The sequence below is a fragment of the Pelophylax lessonae genome, assembly GCF_965119305.1.
Source record: "Pelophylax lessonae genome assembly, chromosome: 5".
Classification (NCBI taxonomy): domain Eukaryota; kingdom Metazoa; phylum Chordata; class Amphibia; order Anura; family Ranidae; genus Pelophylax; species Pelophylax lessonae.
This window is the reverse complement of record NC_138772.1, coordinates 20641211-20662401: the sequence shown is the minus strand read 5'-3', so window position 1 is coordinate 20662401 and position 21191 is coordinate 20641211. Positions and strand designations below refer to the sequence as shown.

Below are 21191 nucleotides of genomic sequence, written 5' to 3'. Positions count from 1 at the left end.
TACAATACTCCAAGTGAGGTCTCACCAGTGCCCTGTACAGCGGCATAAGCACTTCTCTCTTTCTACTGCTTATACCTCTCCCTATACATCCAAGCATTCTGCTGGCATTTCGTGCTGCTCTATTACATTGTCCTCGCACCTTTAAGTCTTCTGAAATAATTACTCCTAAATCCCTTTCCTCAGATACTGAGGTCAGGACTGTGTCAAATATTCTATATTCTGCCCTTGGGTTTTTACGCCCCAGGTGCATTATCTTGCACTTATCCACATTAAATTTCAGTTGCCAGAGTTCTGACCATTCTTCTAGTTTTCCTAAATCCTTTTCCATTTGGTGTTTCCCTCCAGGAACATCAACCCTGTTACATATCTTTGTGTCATCAGCAAAAAGACAAACCTTACCATCGAGGCCTTTTGTAATATCACTTATGAAGATATTAAACAAAATTGGTCCCAGTACAGATCCCTGAGGTACCCCACTGGTAACATGACCTTGTTCTGAATGTTCTCCATTGACTACAACCCTCTGTTGTCTGTCACTCAGCCACTGCCTAATCCACTCAACAATATGGGAGTCCATGCTCAATGACTGCAGTTTATTGATAAGTCTTCTATGTGGGACAGTGTCAAAAGCCTTACTAAAATCTAGATATGCAATGTCTACTGCACCTCCACCGTCTATTATTTTAGTCACCCAGTCAAAAAAAGCTATAAGATTTGTTTGACATAATCTCCCTGAAGTAAACCCATGTTGTTTTTCATCTTGCAATCCATGGGATTTAAGATGTTCCACAATTCTATCCTTTAATAGGGTTTCCATTAATTTGCCTACTATTGATGTCAGACTCACTGGTCTATAGTTGCTCGTTTCCTCCCTACTACCTTTCTTGTGAATGGGCACGACATTTGCCAATTTCCAATCTTCCGGGACGACTCCTGTTACTAATGATTGGTTAAATAAATCTGTTAATGGTTTTGCCAGCTCACCACTAAGCTCTTTTAATAATTTTGGGTGTATCTCATCAGGACCCTGTGACTTATTTGTCTTCACTTTAGACAGCAATCTTAGAACGTCTTCCTCTGTAAAGACACATGCATCAAACGATTCATTAGTCATCCTTTCAAGTGGAGGTCCTTTTCCTTCTTTTTCTTCTGTAAAAACTGAACAGAAGTATTCATTAAGGCAGTCGGCTAGCCCTTTATTCTCTTCTACATACCTTCCGTCCTTTGTTTTTAATTTAGTTATTCCTTGTTTTAATTTCCTTTTTTCATTTATATATCTGAAGAATGTCTTATCCCCCTTTTTCATAGACTGAGCTAGTTTTTCTTCTGCCTGCGCTTTAGAAGTTCTTATAACTTGCTTGGCCTCTTTCTGCCTAATCTTGTAGATTTCCTTATCTTCATTGCTCTGGATTTTTTTATAATTACAAAATGCTAGCTTTTTATTTTTAATGATTTGGGCCACTTCTGCTGAGTACCACAGTGGCCTCTTCCTTTTTTTGCTTTTACTGACAAGTCTAATGCAATTTTCTGTTGCCTTCAATAATGCACCTTTTAAGTAGTCCCATTTCTCCTGGACTCCATGTAATCCGTTCCAGTCTGATAAGGACTCATTTATCACTAATTTCATTTTTGAAAAGTCTGTTTTTCTAAAATCTAAAACTTTTGTTTTTGTGTGGTGTGACTCTTTCACAGTTCTTATATTAAACCACACTGACTGGTGATCACTAGATCCCAAGGTTTCGCCTACAATGACATCATATACCGAATCCCCATTTGTGAATACCAAATCCAAAATGGCCTCCCTCCGGGTTGGCTCCTCAACCACTTGTTGCAGAGACAACCCCAGTAGGGAATTTAGAATATCTGTACTCCTGGTAGAATTTGCTATTTTGGTTTTCCAGTTTATATCTGGAAGATTGAAATCTCCCATAATGATAACTTCTCCTTTCATTGTCATTTTAGCTATTTCTTCAACTAGTAGATCATCTAGTTCTTTAACTTGATCAGGTGGTCTATATATCACACCTACACGAGTTACTGCATGATTAGCAAACTGCAATGTAACCCAAACTGACTCTATGTTGGCCTCACCAACTTGTATTAAGTTAGATTTAATGCTATCTTTCACATACAGGGCCACTCCTCCTCCTTTCTTGCCTTCTCTGTCTCTTCTGTATAAAGAGTACCCTGGTATGGTTATGTCCCAGTCATTTCTTTCATTAAACCATGTCTCCGTAACAGCCACTAAATCTACATTCTCAGATGCCATTATTGACCCAAGTTCATTGATTTTTTTACCTAAACTGCGAGCATTTGTAGACAGGACTCTGAGCTTATCATTTCTTAACCTCTGTGCTTCTGACCTGTTCTGGCATTGTTTCGGGGGGCAATTGGACTCTTGTATTTTCACTCTTTTGCCCCCCCTTCCTGTGTGTTGAGATATTTAGCAAATTTACACTGTTATACGAGCTGTACACTCACTACTTTACATTGTAGCGAAGTGTCATTTCTTCTTCTTCCTGGTCATTAAGGGGGTAAAACCTTCTGGGGCTGAAGTGGTTAAATACCGCTTACATACAGTGCCTTGCGAAAGTATTTGGCCCCCTTGAACTTTTTGACCTTTTGCCACATTTCAGGCTTCAAACATAAAGATATAAAACTGTAATTTTTTGTGAAGAATCAACAACAAGTGGGACACAATCATGAAGTGGAACGAAATTTATTGGATATTTCAAACTTTTTTAACAAATAAAAAACTGAAAAATTGGGCGTGCAAAATTACTCTCTCCAGAAGTTCAGTGAGGATCTCTGAATGATCCAATGTTGACCTAAATGACTAATGATGATAAATAGAATCCCCCTGTGTGTAATCAAGTCTCTGTATAAATGCACCTGCACTGTGATAGTCTCAGAGGTCCGTTTAAAGCGCAGAGAGCATCATGAAGAACAAGGAACACACCAGGCAGGTCCGAGATACTGTTGTGGAGAAGTTTAAAGCCGTATTTGGATACAAAAAGATTTCCCAAGCTTTAAACATCCCAAGGAGCACTGTGCAAGCGATAATATTGAAATGGAAGGAGTAACAGTCAGTCGTATACTGCACAAATCTGGCCTTTATGGAAGAGTGGCAAGAAGAAAGCCATTTCTTAAAGATATCCATAAAAAGTGTCGTTTAAAGTTTGCCACAAGCCACCTGGGAGACACCAAACATGTGGAAGAAGGTGCTCTGGTCAGATGAAACCAAAATCCAACTTTTTGGCAACAATGCAAAACGTTGTGTTTGGCATAAAAGCAACACAGCTCATCACCCTGAACACACCATCCCCACTGTCAAACATGGTGGTGGCAGCATCATGGTTTGGGCCTGCTTTTCTTCAGCAGGGACAGGGAAGATGGTTAAAATTGATAGGAAGATGGATGGAGCCAAATACAGGACCATTCTGGAAGAAAACCTGATGGAGTCTGCAAAAGACCTGAGACTGGGACGGAGATTTGTCTTCCAACAAGACAATGATCCAAAACATAAAGCAAAATCTACAATGGAATGGTTCACAAATAAACATATCCAGGTGTTAGAATGGCCAAGTCAAAGTCCAGAACTAAATCCAATCGAGAATCTGTGGAAAGAACTGAAAACTGCTGTTCACAAACGCTCTCCATCCAACCTCACTGAGCTCGAGCTGTTTTGCAAGGAGGAATGGTGAAAAATTTCAGTCTCTCGATGTGCAAAACTGATAGAGACATACCCCAAGCGACTTACAGCTGTAATCGCAGCAAAAGGTGGCACTACAAAGTATTAACTTAAGGGGGCTGAATAATTTTGCACACCCAATTTTTCAGTTTTTTATTTGTTAAAAAAGTTTGAAATATCCAATAAATTTCGTTCCACTTCCTGATTGTGTCCCACTTGTTGTTGATTCTTCACAAAAAATTACAGTTTTATATCTTTATGTTTGAAGCCTGAAATGTGGCAAAAGGTCGAAAAGTTCAAGGGGGCCGAATACTTTCGCAAGGCACTGTACGTGGGTGTGACTTGGGTGCGCGTTCGCTTCTGTGTGCGAGCTCGGAAGGAGGGGGCGCTTATATTTTTTTTATTTCTTATTTATTTTCCTTTTATTTTTACACTGTTCCTTTAAAAAAAAAAATGTGATCACCTTTCCTATTACAAGGAATGTAAGCATCCCTTGTAATAGAAATAAGCATGACAGTTCCTCTTTAATGAGGGATCTGAGGTCAAAAAGACCTCAGATCTCTCATTTACAAAAAAAAAGTCATTTTACTTTTGCTAATAAAAAAAATAAATTGTCCCTTTAAGGCTGTTGGGTGGAAGTGACATTTGACATCCACTCCTCCAGGGTCATAGAGTCGAGTGAGGGCAATTCTTAAGGGCATTATAGGCCCCTGGGTAATGCAGTTCACTGGGGCCCCACCTACACAATCACCCACGAGAATAAAAATGCAAATTGTCGATAAGACGATATTTATTGGTACCTCCAAAAAAATCAGTGTTTAAACATTAACACAACGCTCGGACAATATAACACAAGCTTGAAAAACAAGAAATGACAGACTAAAATGGCAGAAGTAGGAAAGCACTATGAATTATGTATTACATTTTCCATACTTCTGTGTAGAGAATTCTTTTATAATTGGCTTGAAGTCACTGGTCTTCAGGATGTCATTTTCTATAAACATGAGTGAAAGCCAGTTCAAACGCTGCTGCCCCATTGTGCTGCGAAGCTCATTTTTTATTACACAGCCCCCCTTGGACCCCTTTACATTACACAGCCCCCCATGGACCCCTTTACATTACACAGCCCCCAACGGACCCCTTTACATTACACAGCTCCCCATGGACTCCTTTACATTACACAGCCCCCCTATGGACCTCTTTACATTACACAGCCCCCCCATGGACCCCTTTACATTACACAGCCCCCCCATGGACCCCTTTACTTTACATAGCACCCCATGAATCCCTTTACATTACACAGCCCCCCATGAATCACTTTACATTACACAGCCCCCCCATAGACTCCTTTACATTACACAGCCCCCCCCCCCCCATTGACCTCTTTACCTTGCACAGCCCCCCATGGACCCCTTTACAATACACAGTCCCCCATGGACCCCTTTACATTACACAGCCCCCCCACCTACCTATGGACCCCTTTACATTACACAGCTCCTCCCAGCTCTCCCCCTTCCTACCTTAGTTATAAGGGCATGCAGAGCGGGAGACACAGGAGAGCGGAGCAGGAGGCACTAAGGAAGAATGAAACAGTAGCCCTGATGAGACAGCACGAGCTGCTGGAGTTATCTTTTCAAGTTAACAGCAGGTGGTCATTACACAGCCCCCCCCCCCCCATTGACCTCTTTACCTTGCACAGCCCCCATGGACCCCTTTACAATACACAGTCCCCCATGGACCCCTTTACATTACACAGCCCCCCCCACCTACCTATGGACCCCTTCACATTACACAGCTCCTCCCAGCTCAGCTCTCCCCCTTCCTACCTTAGTTATAAGGGCATGCAGAGCGGGAGACACAGGAGAGCGGAGCAGGGAGCAGGAGGCACTAAGGAAGAATGAAACAGCAGCCCTGATGAGACTGCACGAGCTGCTGGAGTTATCTTTCCAAGTTAACAGCAGGTGATTGGTTGTTAGGGGGTCCTAGCAACCAATCACATGCTCGTTTACTTAGAAAGAAAACACCGGCAGCTCCCGCTGTCTATTCAGCGCTGCGGTTTCTCTCTCTCCCATTTTGCCACAGTGCCTCCTGCTCCACTCTCCTGTGTTAGTGAGTGGCGGAGGCAGTCCAGCAGCCGGCTCTGGGTGTCACCCCTCAGGTGGGACACGGCTGTCGTAACTAATGCTTGGTTGGGGCTGGGTCCCTGGGCAGGTGGGGCCCCCTGGATAAGTGGGGCCCCCAGGCAACTGCCCAGCGTGCCCATGCGGTAAGATGGTCCTGACTCAATGTCCTGCCCATCAGTGCACAGAATCAAATAGGTTTTGCCGCTACCGACTACTCTGGTAAGCAGGGAAAACGTAAGGAAAGCAGTGGAGGGGGGGGGGGGGTTACCTCTCCCGCTGCCCATATAAGTGATCCTGTGGCGAAGCTGCCGCCGGGACCACTTTTATCAGATTCTAGATCGCCAGCTGTGTAACGACAAAGTACCAACGTAAATACACAGTGGGCAGTCCGGAAGTAGTTCAATTATTTTTCCCAATAAAAATCAATTCCTTATTCTGTGAAGATATAGCCATATGGCTGTTTACATTTTCGGATTCGATTGTTTCTCTTGGAAGCTTCTTACTTTTGTTTTTGCGTTTTTTGTAAGATGCTGACCCTTTGGATCATTTGTATTGTTTTCTCATATGTCAATAAAAATTGTTTGTAAAACAAAAAAAATAAAATCAAGGTAATAAAAAAGGTATTCAGATTTAATACCAAATAAAGCCCTATCTGTCCCCTAAAAATTAGGGTAGGCTATAAATCCAACACGATATAACATGAAGAACCGAGACATCAATAAAAAAGACGGAAGGTTTTGAGGCTCAAGGGGAATCAGGATAAAAAGACGGGGTAAGTGGTTAAAAAGATTTGGTTTAATCAAGATAGAAAGTCAGTCCCCCAAAAACCACTCTGTATTGCCTAGTTATTGTATGATTTTGTGCTTTTTCACTTTTTCCAGAGAATAACCTATGCAACCGATGGACTTTAGTAGTTGTTCAAAAGTCTTCAGCTTTGTAAAACATTCATTATCATTATAGTCATACCTGTAGGCCATTTAGATCCCCCCTAAAACCTAAAAAAAACCCATGTACTATTTTGTTGCAAGGATGCGAAAACCATTGGACTTTCACTCCCCACTTCTTGCATTATTGCTAGGATGTGAAAATCATTGTTTTTCACCCCTGTAATGCTGGATGTAGAGGTTGCTATCTGGGAATTGTTTTATTTCCCCTGCTTCTGGGGAAACCTAAATGACCTATAGGTGTGACAATACAAATAATGAACATTTTGGACCCCATTAGTAAACCTCCTCCAAGTGTAATTTCTGTATCATTGTATTGGTTCCTCTTTGTTATCCACAGGTGCGGTAGTGTCACCCAAGTTACCGATCCCACCATAACTTTCTGCTGTAATGGGATGGAGGGTCAATACGTCAGCGTGGTGATCCCGGGGCGCAATGAATTCCTGCACCTGTGTGAGGTGGGGGTCTATGGTGACCCTGTAGCTCAGGAGAAGGAGAAGGGTGTCTGCTGGTAAACCTCCGAGGACCAAGACAGAAGGAGTCCTAAATTTCATCATCAAATTTCATGTCCATCTTGAAGACACTTCTGTTTTCCTATCTAGCTTGAGGAGGACGCTTTCTGCTCTACAACCTTGTAATCCCGTTTTAAGAAACTCTTCACAAATATCTCCCAAGAATCTGATTTTCAAAAAATGTGTATTACACGTAGGGGGGGGCGGTTTATAAATGTTTTCACCAAAGTGTCACCCAACGTTAACCCAGGATTCACCCATTTTTCCAGTAGAATCCAATTAGAAAAATGTGTGAATCTTGGGTAAAGGTTGTGTGATTTTTGTGGAAAAGCATTTAGCTAAAGTCATCTAGATTTGGATAGAGTGTAGAAGGTTGGAACCACTTCTGTCTGTGTGCTTATTGGGGAAATTTGCCTTATTCTGTATATTTTCCTGGTGACTATAATCAGAAAGAGATAAGAAACCTCAAATGTAAGAAGTCATCGGAAACAGAAATAGAGGAGATTCTTCAAACTTGTTCTGCTAATGATTGTCTAAGACCCTAATGTCCAAACTGGGGCCTTAGGGTCATATTTGGCCCTTTGGGCATTATTCTGTAGCCTGTGTTTCCTTACCTAGGAGCTTACTCAAGCCAATAAAGTTTCTTTCACGCTATCTTATTTTCTTCAGTGTCCTCCATCTCTGTTCTTTTTTTATGTATTTTTTCTTTTCAGGTCTATTGTATTTGATCTTGTTAAGACATCTATTAGATTAAGTCATTGTTAAGGGGTCTGTTATTAAAATGGAACAAATCCTAACTTTTTTTTTTAAAAAATGTCCCCATCCCCTCTTCCTACCTATCCTGCCTTACCTGTATAAAAAGGGCATGTGTACTTACCTATTTTTAATTTGCTTCGATCCCGCTACATGATCCCACAGCTCCTGCTCTCCTGTATCAGTGAGTGACTGCTGCAGGGGAGAGGAAGGAGTGCTGACAACGTCTGGGCTATGAAAGCCTATTGGCAATATCACTACTGTTAGAATTCTTAGCCACTATAGAGCTGAAACTGCAGGATCGTGTAACCGGACTGGAGTGTATTAAAAATAGGTAAGTACAAACCTATTTTTATACAGGTTAGGCAAGACAGATGGGGTAAGGGGACATTTTTAAGAATAGTTAGACTAAGGCTTTTCTTCCACTTTAACCTGTTGCCGACCACCCCATGTACATTTACAGCGGGGTGGTGGCTCCTCTGCACAGAATCACGTACCTGTACATGATTCTAAACTTCCGAGACTGGGATGCACACGCACACCACCCCGTCCCGCTCCTGCTGTGATTGGACACAGCAGGAGCCAATCAGCCGGTCCGGCAGACTCAATGTCAGCCAGCACCCGGCGATCGTTAGGGAGACAGGCAGAACGGCGATCCGTGACAAGGGAAGGCTGTGATCCTGTGTTCCTACAAATCAGGAACACAGATCTCTGCCTTCCCACAGTAAAAATACCTCCCTTCCCACACAGTTAGCAAGCACTCCCTATGCACACATTTAACCCTTTGATTGCCCCTGTTAACCCCTTCCCTGCCAGTGTCATTAGTACAGTGACAGTGCATATTTTTTTAGCACTGATCACTGTAATAATGTCACTGGTTCCCATAAAGTGTCACGGGGGGCCTAATTCACTAAGAGTTTGGAGTAGAGCTGCTCACTTCTCCAAAACTAACTCCAACCTAAACTCATTAGCATTTTAATGAGGTGAAGCTGCTGGAGTTAAACCTTCAACTAGGTGCTATAGTGAATTTGGGTTTGGAGTTAACCAAATAGTGAATTCGGGTTTGGAGTTAACCAAATTCCGTTTGTGTTTTTCATAAAAGGAAATGTGTCTATTCTGAATCCTTATAACACAACAATGTAATCTATTATGGTTTATTTTATTTTTTAGGTATAGTTATGTATCTTATGTGTTTGAACCTTTAGATTTACTAAAAGTAGACTACACAGCTGTCTAATTATCAATCTTCAATCTTTATTCATCTGAAACTTCCAGGCATAGTTACATAGTTAGTGAGGCTGAAAAAAGACACAAGTCCATCCAGTTCAACCTATGATGTGTGTGTGTGTTTGCTAACCGTACATTGTATACCCCTGTATGTTGTGGTCTTTAAGGTGTCCATCCAATAGTTTTTTGAAACTATCAAGGCTCCCCGCTGATACGACTGCTTGCGGAAGAGAATTCCACATCCTTACTACTCTTACAGTGAAGAACCCCTTACGCACTTTAAGGTTAAACCGCCTTTCCTCAAGTTTTAGTGAGTGGCCACGTGTCTTATTGTATTCCCTTACTCTGAATAGTTTGTTCCTTATGCTAGGGTCGCCAGTACAGTATTTGTACATTGATATCATATCCCCCCTCAATCGTCTCTTCTCCAGAGAGAATAAGTTCAGTGCTTGTAGTCTTTCCTCATAGCTGATGTCCTCCATTCCCCTAATTATTTTTGTTGCCCTTCTCTGGACTTTCTCCAGTTCCAGCACATCCTTCCTGAGGACCGGTGCCCAGAACTGGACAGCATACTCCAGATGTGGCCGGACCAGAGTTTTGTAGAGTGGAAGAATAATCTCTTTATTTCTGGAGTGAATCCCCTTTTTTATACAACCCAGTATTCTGTTGGCTTTGCTTGCAGCGGCTTGGCATTGCATGCCACTTCCAAGCCTGTTGTCTACCAGTACCCCCAGGTCCCTTTCCATCCTAGACTCACCCAGAGGTTCCCCCCCTAGTGAGTAGCTTGCTTTCTGGTTACTGGCCCCCAAGTGCATTACTTTACATTTTTCTACATTAAACCTCATCTGCCATGTAGTTGCCCACCCCGTTATTTTGTTCAGGTCTGCTTGCAAGATTTCCACATCCTGCATAGAAGATATTGGCATGCCTAATTTAGTATCATCTGCAAATACTGTGATTGTACTAGATATCCCCTCCTCTAGATCATTTATGAATAAATTAAACAGGATTGGTCCCAGGACAGAACCCTGGGGGACCCCACTTTCCACACCCGCCCACTCAGAGTACTCCCCATTAATCACCACCCTCTGGACTCTCCCCTGGAGCCAGTTCTCTATCCAGGTACTCACCTTATGGTCCATACCTACCTTCCTTAGTTTGTACAGTAAGCGTTTGTGGGGAACGGTGTCAAAGGCCTTTGCAAAGTCCAGATACACCACATCCACAGGCTTACCTTTATCTAAGTGGCAGCTCACTTCATCGTAGAAGGTTAATAGATTGGTTTGGCATGAACGATTTTTCATGAATCCATGCTGATTACTACTTATAATACCGTTTTCATTACTAAAGTCTTGTATGTGGTCCCTTATCATCCCCTCCAAAATTTTGCAGACTACTGATGTTAGGCTGACCGGCCTATAGTTACCCGGGATATATCTCGGCCCCTTTTTAAATATTGGTACCACGTTGGCTTTTTTCCAATCAGCTGGCACCATACCTGTCTGTAAACTATCCTTAAAGATCAAGAATAATGGTCTGGCAATCACCTGGCTGAGCTCATTAAGAACCCTTGGGTGCAAGCCATCCGGTCCCGGGGATTTATTTATGTTAAGTTTCTCTAGTTTAGCTCTAAGTCTATCCTCTGTTAGCCATGGCGGCACTTCCTGAGGTGTATTATTTAGTTCGGCCTCACAAGCAAGGTTCGTGTAGCCCCCCGATTCCTTTGTGAAGACTGAAGAAAAGAAATTATTTAACACTTCCGCCTTTTCTCTGTCCTCTGTGGCCATTTTTCCTTTATCATCTTTTATGGGGCCAATGTGTTCTGGCCTCGCTTTCTTACTGTTTATATACTTAAAGAACTTCTTGGGGTTCTTTTTACTCTCCTCCGCTATATGTCTCTCGTGTTCTATTTTAGCCACCCTGATTTCATCTTTACATTTCTTATTACACTCTTTGTAGTGCTTAAATGCTGCCAATGACCCCTCAGTCTTGTATTTTTTGAAGGCCTTTTCTTTAGCTCTAATATACATTTTTATGTTGGAGTTTAGCCACCCAGGGTTTAGTTTTGCTCTTTTAAATTTATTTCCCTGTGGAATGCACTGGCCCACCCCCTTGTTAAGTATGCTCTTGAAGCACTCCCATTTTTCCTCCGTGTTCTTTGTTCCCAGGGTTCTATCCCATTTGATATTTTCTAGCAGCGAGCGCAGTTTAGGGAAATTGGCTCTTTTGAAATTCAGTGTCCTTATATTACCCTTGTGTTTCCTATTACTGTAATTAATACTGAAACCAATTGACCTATGGTCACTGTTCCCTAAGTTGTCCCGTATTTCTATATCCGTGAGCAGGTCTGTATTGTTGGTAATCAGTAGGTCAAGTACCGCATTGTTTCTTGTCGGTGCATTCACCATCTGACCCATGAAATTGTCCTGCAAAACATTTAGGAACTGCCTAGCCTTGGCTGAATGCGCGGTTCCTTCTGCCCAGTCTATATCTGGATAATTAAAGTCCCCCATTATAATGACATTTCCCATCCTTGCTGCCAATCCTATCTGTAACATGAGGTCCACCTCCCCCTCCTCCCTCTGGTTGGGGGGCCTATAGCATACGCCCAATATTACCTTCCCCACCGTGCCTTCCCTTTGAAGCTCTACCCATAGGGATTCTGCTTCGTCCATAGCTCCATTATTAATATCATTATTAATAATATTAATATTAATATTAATATTTACCTGTATACTGTTCTTAATATACAAACATACCCCTCCCCCTTTTTTACCCTCTCTATCTCTGCGATAAAGGGAATACCCCTGAATGGTCGCCATCCAGTCATGAGAGCTGTCAAACCAAGTCTCAGTTATCCCCACAAAATCTAAGTCCTCCTCAAACATCAGCAGCTCCAGCTCTCCCATCTTGTTGGCCAGGCTTCTGGCATTGGTATACAAGCCTCGTAATTTTGATGTTTTTAGGCTGCTCTCTTGATTTTTCCCCGTACCCACCCTGGGTATAGGAGCTCCGAACACCCTACCGCTAATGCCCCCATTTCTGCCCTCTGAATCTTGCTTTCCACTGGCTAATTCTACATCTGTACCCTCCCCCCCATTCCCTAGTTTAAAAGCCCCTCTAACTTTTTGGCCATCCTCGCACCCAGTACGGCTGCACCCACCCCATTTAGGTGCAATCCGTCCCTACCAAAGAGCCGGTGACCGACTGAGAAGACGGCCCAGTTCTCCAGGAACCCGAAACCCTCCTTACTACACCAGCTCCTCAGCCACTCATTAACTTCCCTAATCTCCCGCTGCCTCTCTGGTGTGGCTCGAGGTACAGGTAGTATTTCGGAAAATACTACCTTGGAGGTCCTAGTCCTCAACTTAGCGCCTAAGTCCCTGAAATCGTTTAGGACTCTCCGTCTTCCTCTGCCTATGTCATTGGTACCCACGTGTACCATGACAGCTGGGTCTTCCCCAGCCCCACCCAATAATCTGTTCACCCGATCCGCGATGTGCCGAACCCGAGCGCCCGGCAAACAACAGACTGTTCGGCGCACACGGTCTTTGTCACAGATTACACTATCTGCCCTTCTAATAATTGAGTCCCCTACCACCAGCACCTGTCTTTCCTTTCCCTTTCTCCCGGCCTCACTGGAGGAGTTCTTCCCCTGGCAGCTAGGGGTGTCGCTCTGCTCTAGCAATGCTGGTCCCTGACTGGTTTCCCCAACATCACACAACGGGGCGTATCTATTGGGGTGCTCCAGCCCAGGATCAGCCTCCTTGACTTGTCCCCTTCTACCCCTCCTAACTGTCACCCCTCTACTCTGCTCTGTTGCCTGCACCTCCGATACTCCGCCCACCTCTGTGCAGGCCCCTGTCTGCACCTGATTGGTACAATCCTGGCTCTCCTCCGGTATGGACATTCGTCTCAGTGTTGCCAGCTGCTTCCCTAGATTCAGGACCTGAGCTTCCAGGGAAGCAACGTGCTCACATTTTGCGCATTTGTATTCGCCCTCGATCGCATGACCGAGGAACGCATACATATCACAAGATGTACACCGAGTCGCATCTCCACACCCGCCGGGCATTGTACCTACTATCTAATCTAATGGGGATTCAGCGATTTAAGTCTATCCTATGTGGCTATTTCCTGGCTTCCTAACGCTACCTTTTCACCCTCTGGTATTCCGCTCCACTCACTTGACACCGGTCAGTCACCCAACACTCACAATCTCACAGCCCGGTCAGACGCACAACACTGAGTCGCACAGCCCGGTCAGACGCACAACGCTGAGTCGCACAGCCCGGTCAGACGCACAACACTAAGTCGCACAGCCCGGTCAGACGCACAACACTAAGTCGCACAGCCCGGTCAGACGCACAACATTCAGTCGCACAGCCCGGTCAGACGCACAACACCGAGTCGCACAGCCCGGTCAGACGCACAACACCGAGTCGCACAGCCCGGTCAGACGCACAACACCGAGTCGCACAGCCCGGTCAGACGCACAACACCGAGTCGCACAGCCCGGTCAGACGCACAACACTCAGTCGCACAGCCCGGTCAGACGCTCAACACTCAGTCGCACAGCCCGGTCAGACTCACAACACTGAGTCGCACAGCCCGGTCAGACTCACAACACTGAGTCGCACAGCCCGGTCAGACGCACAACACTGAGTCGCACAGCCCGGTCAGACGCACAACACCGAGTCGCACAGCCCGGTCAGACGCACAACACCGAGTCGCACAGCCCGGTCAGACGCACAACACTCAGTCGCACAGCCCGGTCAGACGCACAACACTCAGTCGCACAGCCCGGTCAGACGCACAACACTCAGTCGCACAGCCCGGTCAGAAGCACAACACTCAGTCGCACAGCCCGGTCAGAAGCACAACACCGAGTCGCACAGCCCGGTCAGACGCACAACACCGAGTCGCACAGCCCGGTCAGACGCACAACACCGAGTCGCACAGCCCGGTCAGACGCACAACACCCAGTCGCACAGCCCGGTCAGACGCACAACACTCAGTCGCACAGCCCGGTCAGAAGCACAACACCGAGTCGCACAGCCCGGTCAGACGCACAACACCGAGTCGCACAGCCCGGTCAGACGCACAACGCCGAGTCGCACAGCCCGGTCAGGCGCACAACACCGAGTCGCACAGCCCGGTCAGACGCACAACACTCAGTCGCACAGTCCGGTCAGACGCACAACACTGAGTCGCACAGCCCGGTCAGACGCACAACACTGAGTCGTACAGCCCGGTCAGACGCACAACACCGAGTCGCACAGCCCGGTCAGACGCACAACACTCAGGTAGTGATAGGTACTCCCAGACACTCAGGTAGCAACAGATACTCCCAGATACTCAGGCACTCCCAGATACTCAGGTGCTCACAGATACTCCCAGATACTCAGGTACTCACAGGTACTCAGGTGCTCACAGATACTCCCAGATACTCAGGTACTCACAGGTACTCAGGTGCTCACAGATACTCACAGGTACTCACAGATACTCACAGGTACTCCCAGATACTCACAGGTACTCCCAGATACTCAGGTACTACACCCTCAGTCAGTGTACAATCTCAGTCACCAGTCTTACTTACCTAGTGTATGTCCCTTTAAGTCTGTCTCTAGCAGTTCCTGGCTGTTTTTTTTTTTTCTTTCCCTCAGACGGTCAGTCTCCGCTCTGCACCCGCCTCCCTCTGTCACTTCCCGGTCAGCCTTTGCTCGCTAGTCTCCTCTGGTCCCTCTCTGTCGGGGGGGGGGGGGTCCGCACCACTCGCCGCCCGCCGCAAAAAGGGGGGGGGGTTACTGTTCCGCTCGCCACCCGCAACAAGAGAGGGGGGGGGGGTTACCGACCCGCTCGCCGCTCGCTTCTGGGGGGGGGGGGGTCGGGGTTCGAGCGCCGCTCCCCGCCGCTGCTCTCCTGGGGGGGGGGGGGGGGGGGTTACTCACACGCGGTCGGTCACGCACACACTCCACACACACTCCTCTCTCCTGCTCTCCCTGACAGCCTCTGATCCCGCGCTCTGCTCTCTGCTCCACAGCACCACCTACTGGCCGCCGAAGTGGAGGACCAGTGTAAACCTGGTCAGGTCGTGAATTGAGAACTGCAAGTCCCTCTGGTGGAGGGACTGTCTGATTGTATTCAGCACTTTGGTGTAGTGGTCTATGCTCATAGACAAAGATTGCTAGGTCATGAGTTCAAGGCCCAACCATGCCAACACCCTGTGTGTTCACAGTTGTGTGTCATTATTTTTTTGCCACATAGTAATACATTGACTACATCACCTAGAATTGCATGTCGATGGCCATGTATATTCAAGAAACAGACATGCATATGTGCAGGGTGCAATTATGCATTGCCAAGTTTCAGTATTTATTTACAGCTGTCTAAAATGTAAGGAGGTGATGGCATACTTGGGATTTGAACTCATGCACTCAGTGTTTATAGATAGGAGCACTAACCACTAAACCATTGAGCTGAGCATGAATATTTAGTCCCATGTTTCGATCGTTAACCACTTCCTTACTGGGCAGTTACACCCCCTTCCTGCCCAAGCCAATTTTCAGCTTTTTCTGCTGTTACATTTTGAATGACAATTGCGCGGTCATGCAACCCTGTATCTAACACAAATTTATGACATTTTTTTCACACAAATAGTGCTTTCTTTTGGTGGTCACTACAAGGTTTTTTTTTTTTTTTTTTTATTGGCTAAAAGAAGACCTAAATGTTTGACCCCTAATAAAATGTGTTTTTGTTTATGTAATAAAATTTGGTAAATCAATATGTTTTTTGTTGCACTGACGAGCATTGATGAGGCTGCACTGGCAGGCACTGATGAGACAATAATATGCAGCACTGATGGACACTGATAGGCGGCACTGATGGGCATTGATAGGTGGCACTGATGGGCAATGATTGGCACTGGTGCGCAGCACTGATAGATGGTAATGATGGGCAGCACTGATGAGGAGGGCACTAACAGGCTCCCTGAGCACTGATTTGCATCAATGGTGGCATGGGTGGGCATCCCTGGTGGCCATGGGTCAGCAATCCCTGGTGGCTCTAGTGGCATCCCCCAAGGGTCTGCACTGGTAATCAATTCTCTGATTACAAGCACAGACCCCCCCCCCCCCCACCAGTGGCGGAGATAGCCTTTAAAACAGGGGTGGCAAAGTATTATTTTGGGGGTCAATATACAAAGTGTTCAATTACACTAAAAATAAGTTTGTTTTCCACAAAATGTATATAGATTCAATTAAAGTTGTTTATGTCATACATCAGCAGAAGCCCTAGGAACTACTTCTCAAGTCATTTTTCCTAGGCTCCGTGTTCGCATCGGTGGACCCATAAGCGGGTGCTTCTGGGAAAATTACACCCGGACATGATGTTTTTCGTGATGCTTCTGGGTCCTTACTAGGAAGAGATGGACATTTGCTGGGCTCCCTCCCTCCTCTCTACCTAGCATGGCAGGTGCTGCTGGATAGAGAGGAAGGTGCCCAGCTAATGTCCATCCCTGCTTAGTAAGGACCCAGAAGCAAAACTTAAAACATCATGTGCAGGTCCAGCTGTCATTTTCCTTGGCAGCTTTGGCTGGGGAAGAAGCTAATTATCCTCAATGGAGACAGAATATTTGGACAGCAAACCCCATTGGGACATTAATGGCAGAACATGAAGTAATACATATGTGCAATGAGATAAATAATACAAAACTTTTTTTATATCCAATAAAAAAGTGATCCAAAAAGGTCACAATATCAACACAATAAAAACAGATATACTGTCAGTGTACACGTGGAGATACAGCTCTTAGACCTGGACCACCAGGCTGGTCCTTGTAGTGTACGACCAAGCCATAGAAGGTGCTTCAGTCCTATAGGCAGTGTACAATCCTATGGGCAGCAGTGTACATTCCTATGGGCAGTGTACAATCCTATGGGCAGTGTACAATCCTATGGGCAGCAGTGTACATTCCTATGGGCAGTGTACATTCCTATGGGAAGCAGTGTACAATAACACTGCCCATAGGATTGTACACTGACTGCCTATAGGAATGTACACTGCTGCCCATAGGATTGTACAGTGACTGCCCATAGGATTGCATACTCCCCATAGGACTGGCTTTACTTCCATAGAGGGTTGTTGTGCACAGGCTGTAACATTAGAACATCTCAACTTCATTATTATAGACGGAGACCATCTCAACTGCATTACTTACCTGTGTCAGAGGTGCACGTCGACGTCACATTTATACGCCCACACACGCACAGACATCATGGTAATTGGTAACCCAGCGCCGTGCCCCTCCTCCCACCTACGTAGCGCCGACCGCCGGGGTCCTCCCCTCCTCCCACCTACGTACCACTGGCCTCCGGGCTACTACACTCCTCCCCCCACCTACGTAGCGCCGGGCCCCGATAGCCCGATTGTGTTCGTAAAAATCAAACAGTGTAATGTTTTCATCGGGGTGGCAAGGACTTCGTCTGGGGTGGCAATTGCCACCCCAGCTAGCCCTCTGGCTCCGCTACTGCCCCCCACACTTACTTTGCATATGAATGCCATTTCTTAACGGCTGAAAGTGGCCCTCACCATGATTAGCCAGTTGATTGTGACCACTTCCTGGAATGTGTGCAACCCAATTTGGTGTCATTTCTGGTCCAGGGCGAACGCCTATGTGCCATTTACAATTTATTTGAAAGGGATTTTGCTTTATTTTACAAATGTGCACACAGACAACTAAAATGTATTGGAAATGTTTTACCTAGGCCAGTGATGGTAATCCTTAACCCCCCCCCTAGATGTTTTTGCCCTACATTTCCCATAATGCTCATGTACTCTGCAGTGTAGGTGAGCATCATGGGAAATGTTGTTACAAAACACCTGTGTTGCCAAGGTTCACTATCACTGACCTAGGCCAACTAAAAAGGTGAGTCAGTCATGCATGAATACAGCGCTGTAGCAATCTTATTTAGTAATCATTTTTAGTGATTTTTTATTACAATTTTTGGTTACATTCATCCACAGAGGCTGAATGGAAATTTTGTATTATTCCTTAATTTATATATATTTTTAGCTAAATCTATACATACACACTATTTTTTAATTATTTCTTACAATTTGGCCCCACCTCCTACCCATACACGCACACCCCCCACCCATACACGCACACCCCCACCCATACACGCACACACCCCCACCCATACACACACCCATACACCCACCCCCCCCCCCCCCATACACACCCCCATACACACTTCGCTGGAGTACAGGGAGAAACCATACCCCTGCCACTTTCCAGGGACAGAGCCATACACCTGTTCATACTGTACTGGCATTGCACACACACCAAAAATACAATAAATGGATTATATTCAAAAGACACAAAAGATATCTGAATTACATCTAGACAAATATGAAGAAAAGAAAACAAAAAACCAGGAGCTGTGTAAAAATGAATAAGCTTTATTGAACATGTATAAAACATCAGTAATCACTCAAGCAGGCAGGTTAAATGTCCCCCCCCCCCCCCAAAAAAAAAAAAAAAAATCCAAATCAAGTATTCTTTATTCAAATTACAGTGCAAAGATACAGCATATGATGAATAGATAGAGCTTACAATATCCAACAGTCAAGCAAAATAAGTTGTAGACACCTTAGTATTAAGCATAAAACATACCTAACATACTTTTATGGTTATTGTTTGCATGATCCTACTTTTCTATTTAAACTACCATCAAATCACTAGAAGATACAGCTACACAGAGGCATGAAAATAAAAAAACACATGTATAGAGTGCAGAAAAATACACTTTGCAAAAACGATACCAAAAATTTAGAGCATGAAAAGTATTCATCCAACAAAATACACTTACTGCAATATGTGTCCTTAGGCATGCCAGCAAACCCCCCACCCCCAAAACCAAAAGCAAATTCAGACATAAAGACATGTGGCCCTGCCAGAGGCCAAATGATCTGCTCTTGAACATGTCTTAATATACAGTGCCTTGTAAAAGTATTTGGCCCCCTTGAACTTTGCAACCTTTTGCCACATTTCAGGCTTCAAACATAAATATATAAAACTGTAATTTTTTGTGAAGAATCAAAAATAAGTGGGACACAATCATGAAGTGGAACGAAATTTATTGGATATTTCAAACTTTTTTAACAAATAAAAAACTGAAAAATTGGGCGTGCAAAATTATTCAGCCCCCTTAAGTTAATACTTTGTAGCGCCACCTTTTGCTGCGATTACAGCTGTAAGTCGCTTGGGTATGTCTCTATCAGTTTTGCACATCGAGAGACTGAAATTTTTGCCCATTCCTCCTTAGAAAACAGCTCAAGCTCAGTGTGGTTGGATGGAGAGCGTTTGTGAACAGCAGTTTTCAGTTCTTTCCACAAATTCTCGATGGGATTCAGGTCTGGACTTTGACTTGGCCATTCTAACACCTTGATATGTTTATTTGTGAACCATTCCATTGTAGATTTTGCTTTATGTTTTGGATCATTGTCTTGTTGGAAGACAAATCTCCGTCCCAGTCTCAGGTCTTTTGCAGACTCCATCAGGTTTTCTTCCAGAATGGTCCTGTATTTGGCTCCATCCATCTTCCCATCAATTTTAACCATCTTCCCTGTCCCTGCTGAAGAAAAGCAGGCCCAAACCATGATGCTGCCACCACCATGTTTGACAGTGGAGATGGTGTGTTCAGGGTGATGAGCTGTGTTGCTTTTACGCCAAACATAAAGTTTTGCATTGTTGCCAAAAAGTTTGATTTTGGTTTCATCTGACCAGAGCACCTTCTTCCACATGTTTGGTGTGTCTCCCAGGTGGCTTGTGGCAAACTTTAAACAACACTTTTTATGGATATCTTTAAGAAATGGCTTTCTTCTTGCCACTCTTCCATAAAGGCCAGATTTGTGCAGTATACGACTGATTGTTGTCCTATGGACAGAGTCTCCCACCTCAGCTGTAGATCTCTGCAGTTCATCCAGAGTGATCATGGGCCTCTTGGCTGCATCTCTGATCAGTCTTCTCCTTGTATGAGCTGAAAGTTTAGAGGGACGGCCAGGTCTTCGTAGATTTGCAGTGGTCTGATACTCCTTCCATTTCAATATTATTGCTTGCACAGTGCTCCTTGGGATGTTTAAATCTTGGGAAATCTTTTTGTATCCAAATCCGGCTTTAAACTTCTCCACAACAGTATCTCGGACCTGCCTGGTGTGTTCCTTGTTCTTCATGATGCTCTCTGCGCTTTAAACGGACCTCTGAGACTATCACAGTGCAGGTGCATTTATACGGAGACTTGATTACACACAGGTGGTTTTTATTTATCATCATTAGTCATTTAGGTCAACATTGGATCATTCAGAGATCCACACTGAAGAGAGTTTGCTGCACTGAAAGTAAAGGGGCTGAATAATTTTGCACGCCCAATTTTTTCATTTTTTATTTGTTAACAAAGTTTGAAATATCCATTAAATTTCGTTCCACTTCATGATTGTGTCCCACTTGTTGTTGATTCTTCACAAAAAATTACAGTTTTACATCTTTATGTTTGAAGCCTGAAATGTGGCAAAAGTTCGCAAAGTTCAAGGGGGCCGAATACTTTGGCAAGGCACTGTAACATTGGTTAAACTACACCTAGCCAGTATAGGAAACACCCAGCAAAGTAATTAATTGTGTCTGTTGGTTCCTAAAGCAAAATCACCAGTTCACTAATGAATGAAAGTGTTTGTCAAAATGAAAAATCCACTTTGTGTTCATGAGATTATTGAAAGCATTTCTTATGTGGGTTGACTTGATGTAGTATTTTTGGAACAGAAAACTGTGCAAAATAGCAAATGGTTTGAGCATGAGCAGCTGAACCCAGAAATGTTTCAGAAAAAAAAAATCTATATATATATAAATAGATGTATATTTTTAGTTATTTTTGTGGGGTTGATG

The 21191-nt window shown here is 44.5% G+C and overlaps 1 protein-coding gene across 1 annotated transcript in view; it reads left to right on the top strand.

Annotated features, from left to right (window-relative positions):
* Positions 1-21191, top strand: part of LOC309556413 (uncharacterized protein) — a gene marked incomplete at its 5' end in the record, with an annotated part of 208272 nt that overhangs the window by 124743 nt on the left and 62338 nt on the right. Inside the window, one exon of the mRNA XM_082258879.1 lies at positions 7099-7269. Coding sequence (XP_082115005.1) covers positions 7099-7269 — 171 coding nt within the window. The remainder of the gene's footprint in view (positions 1-7098; positions 7270-21191) is intronic.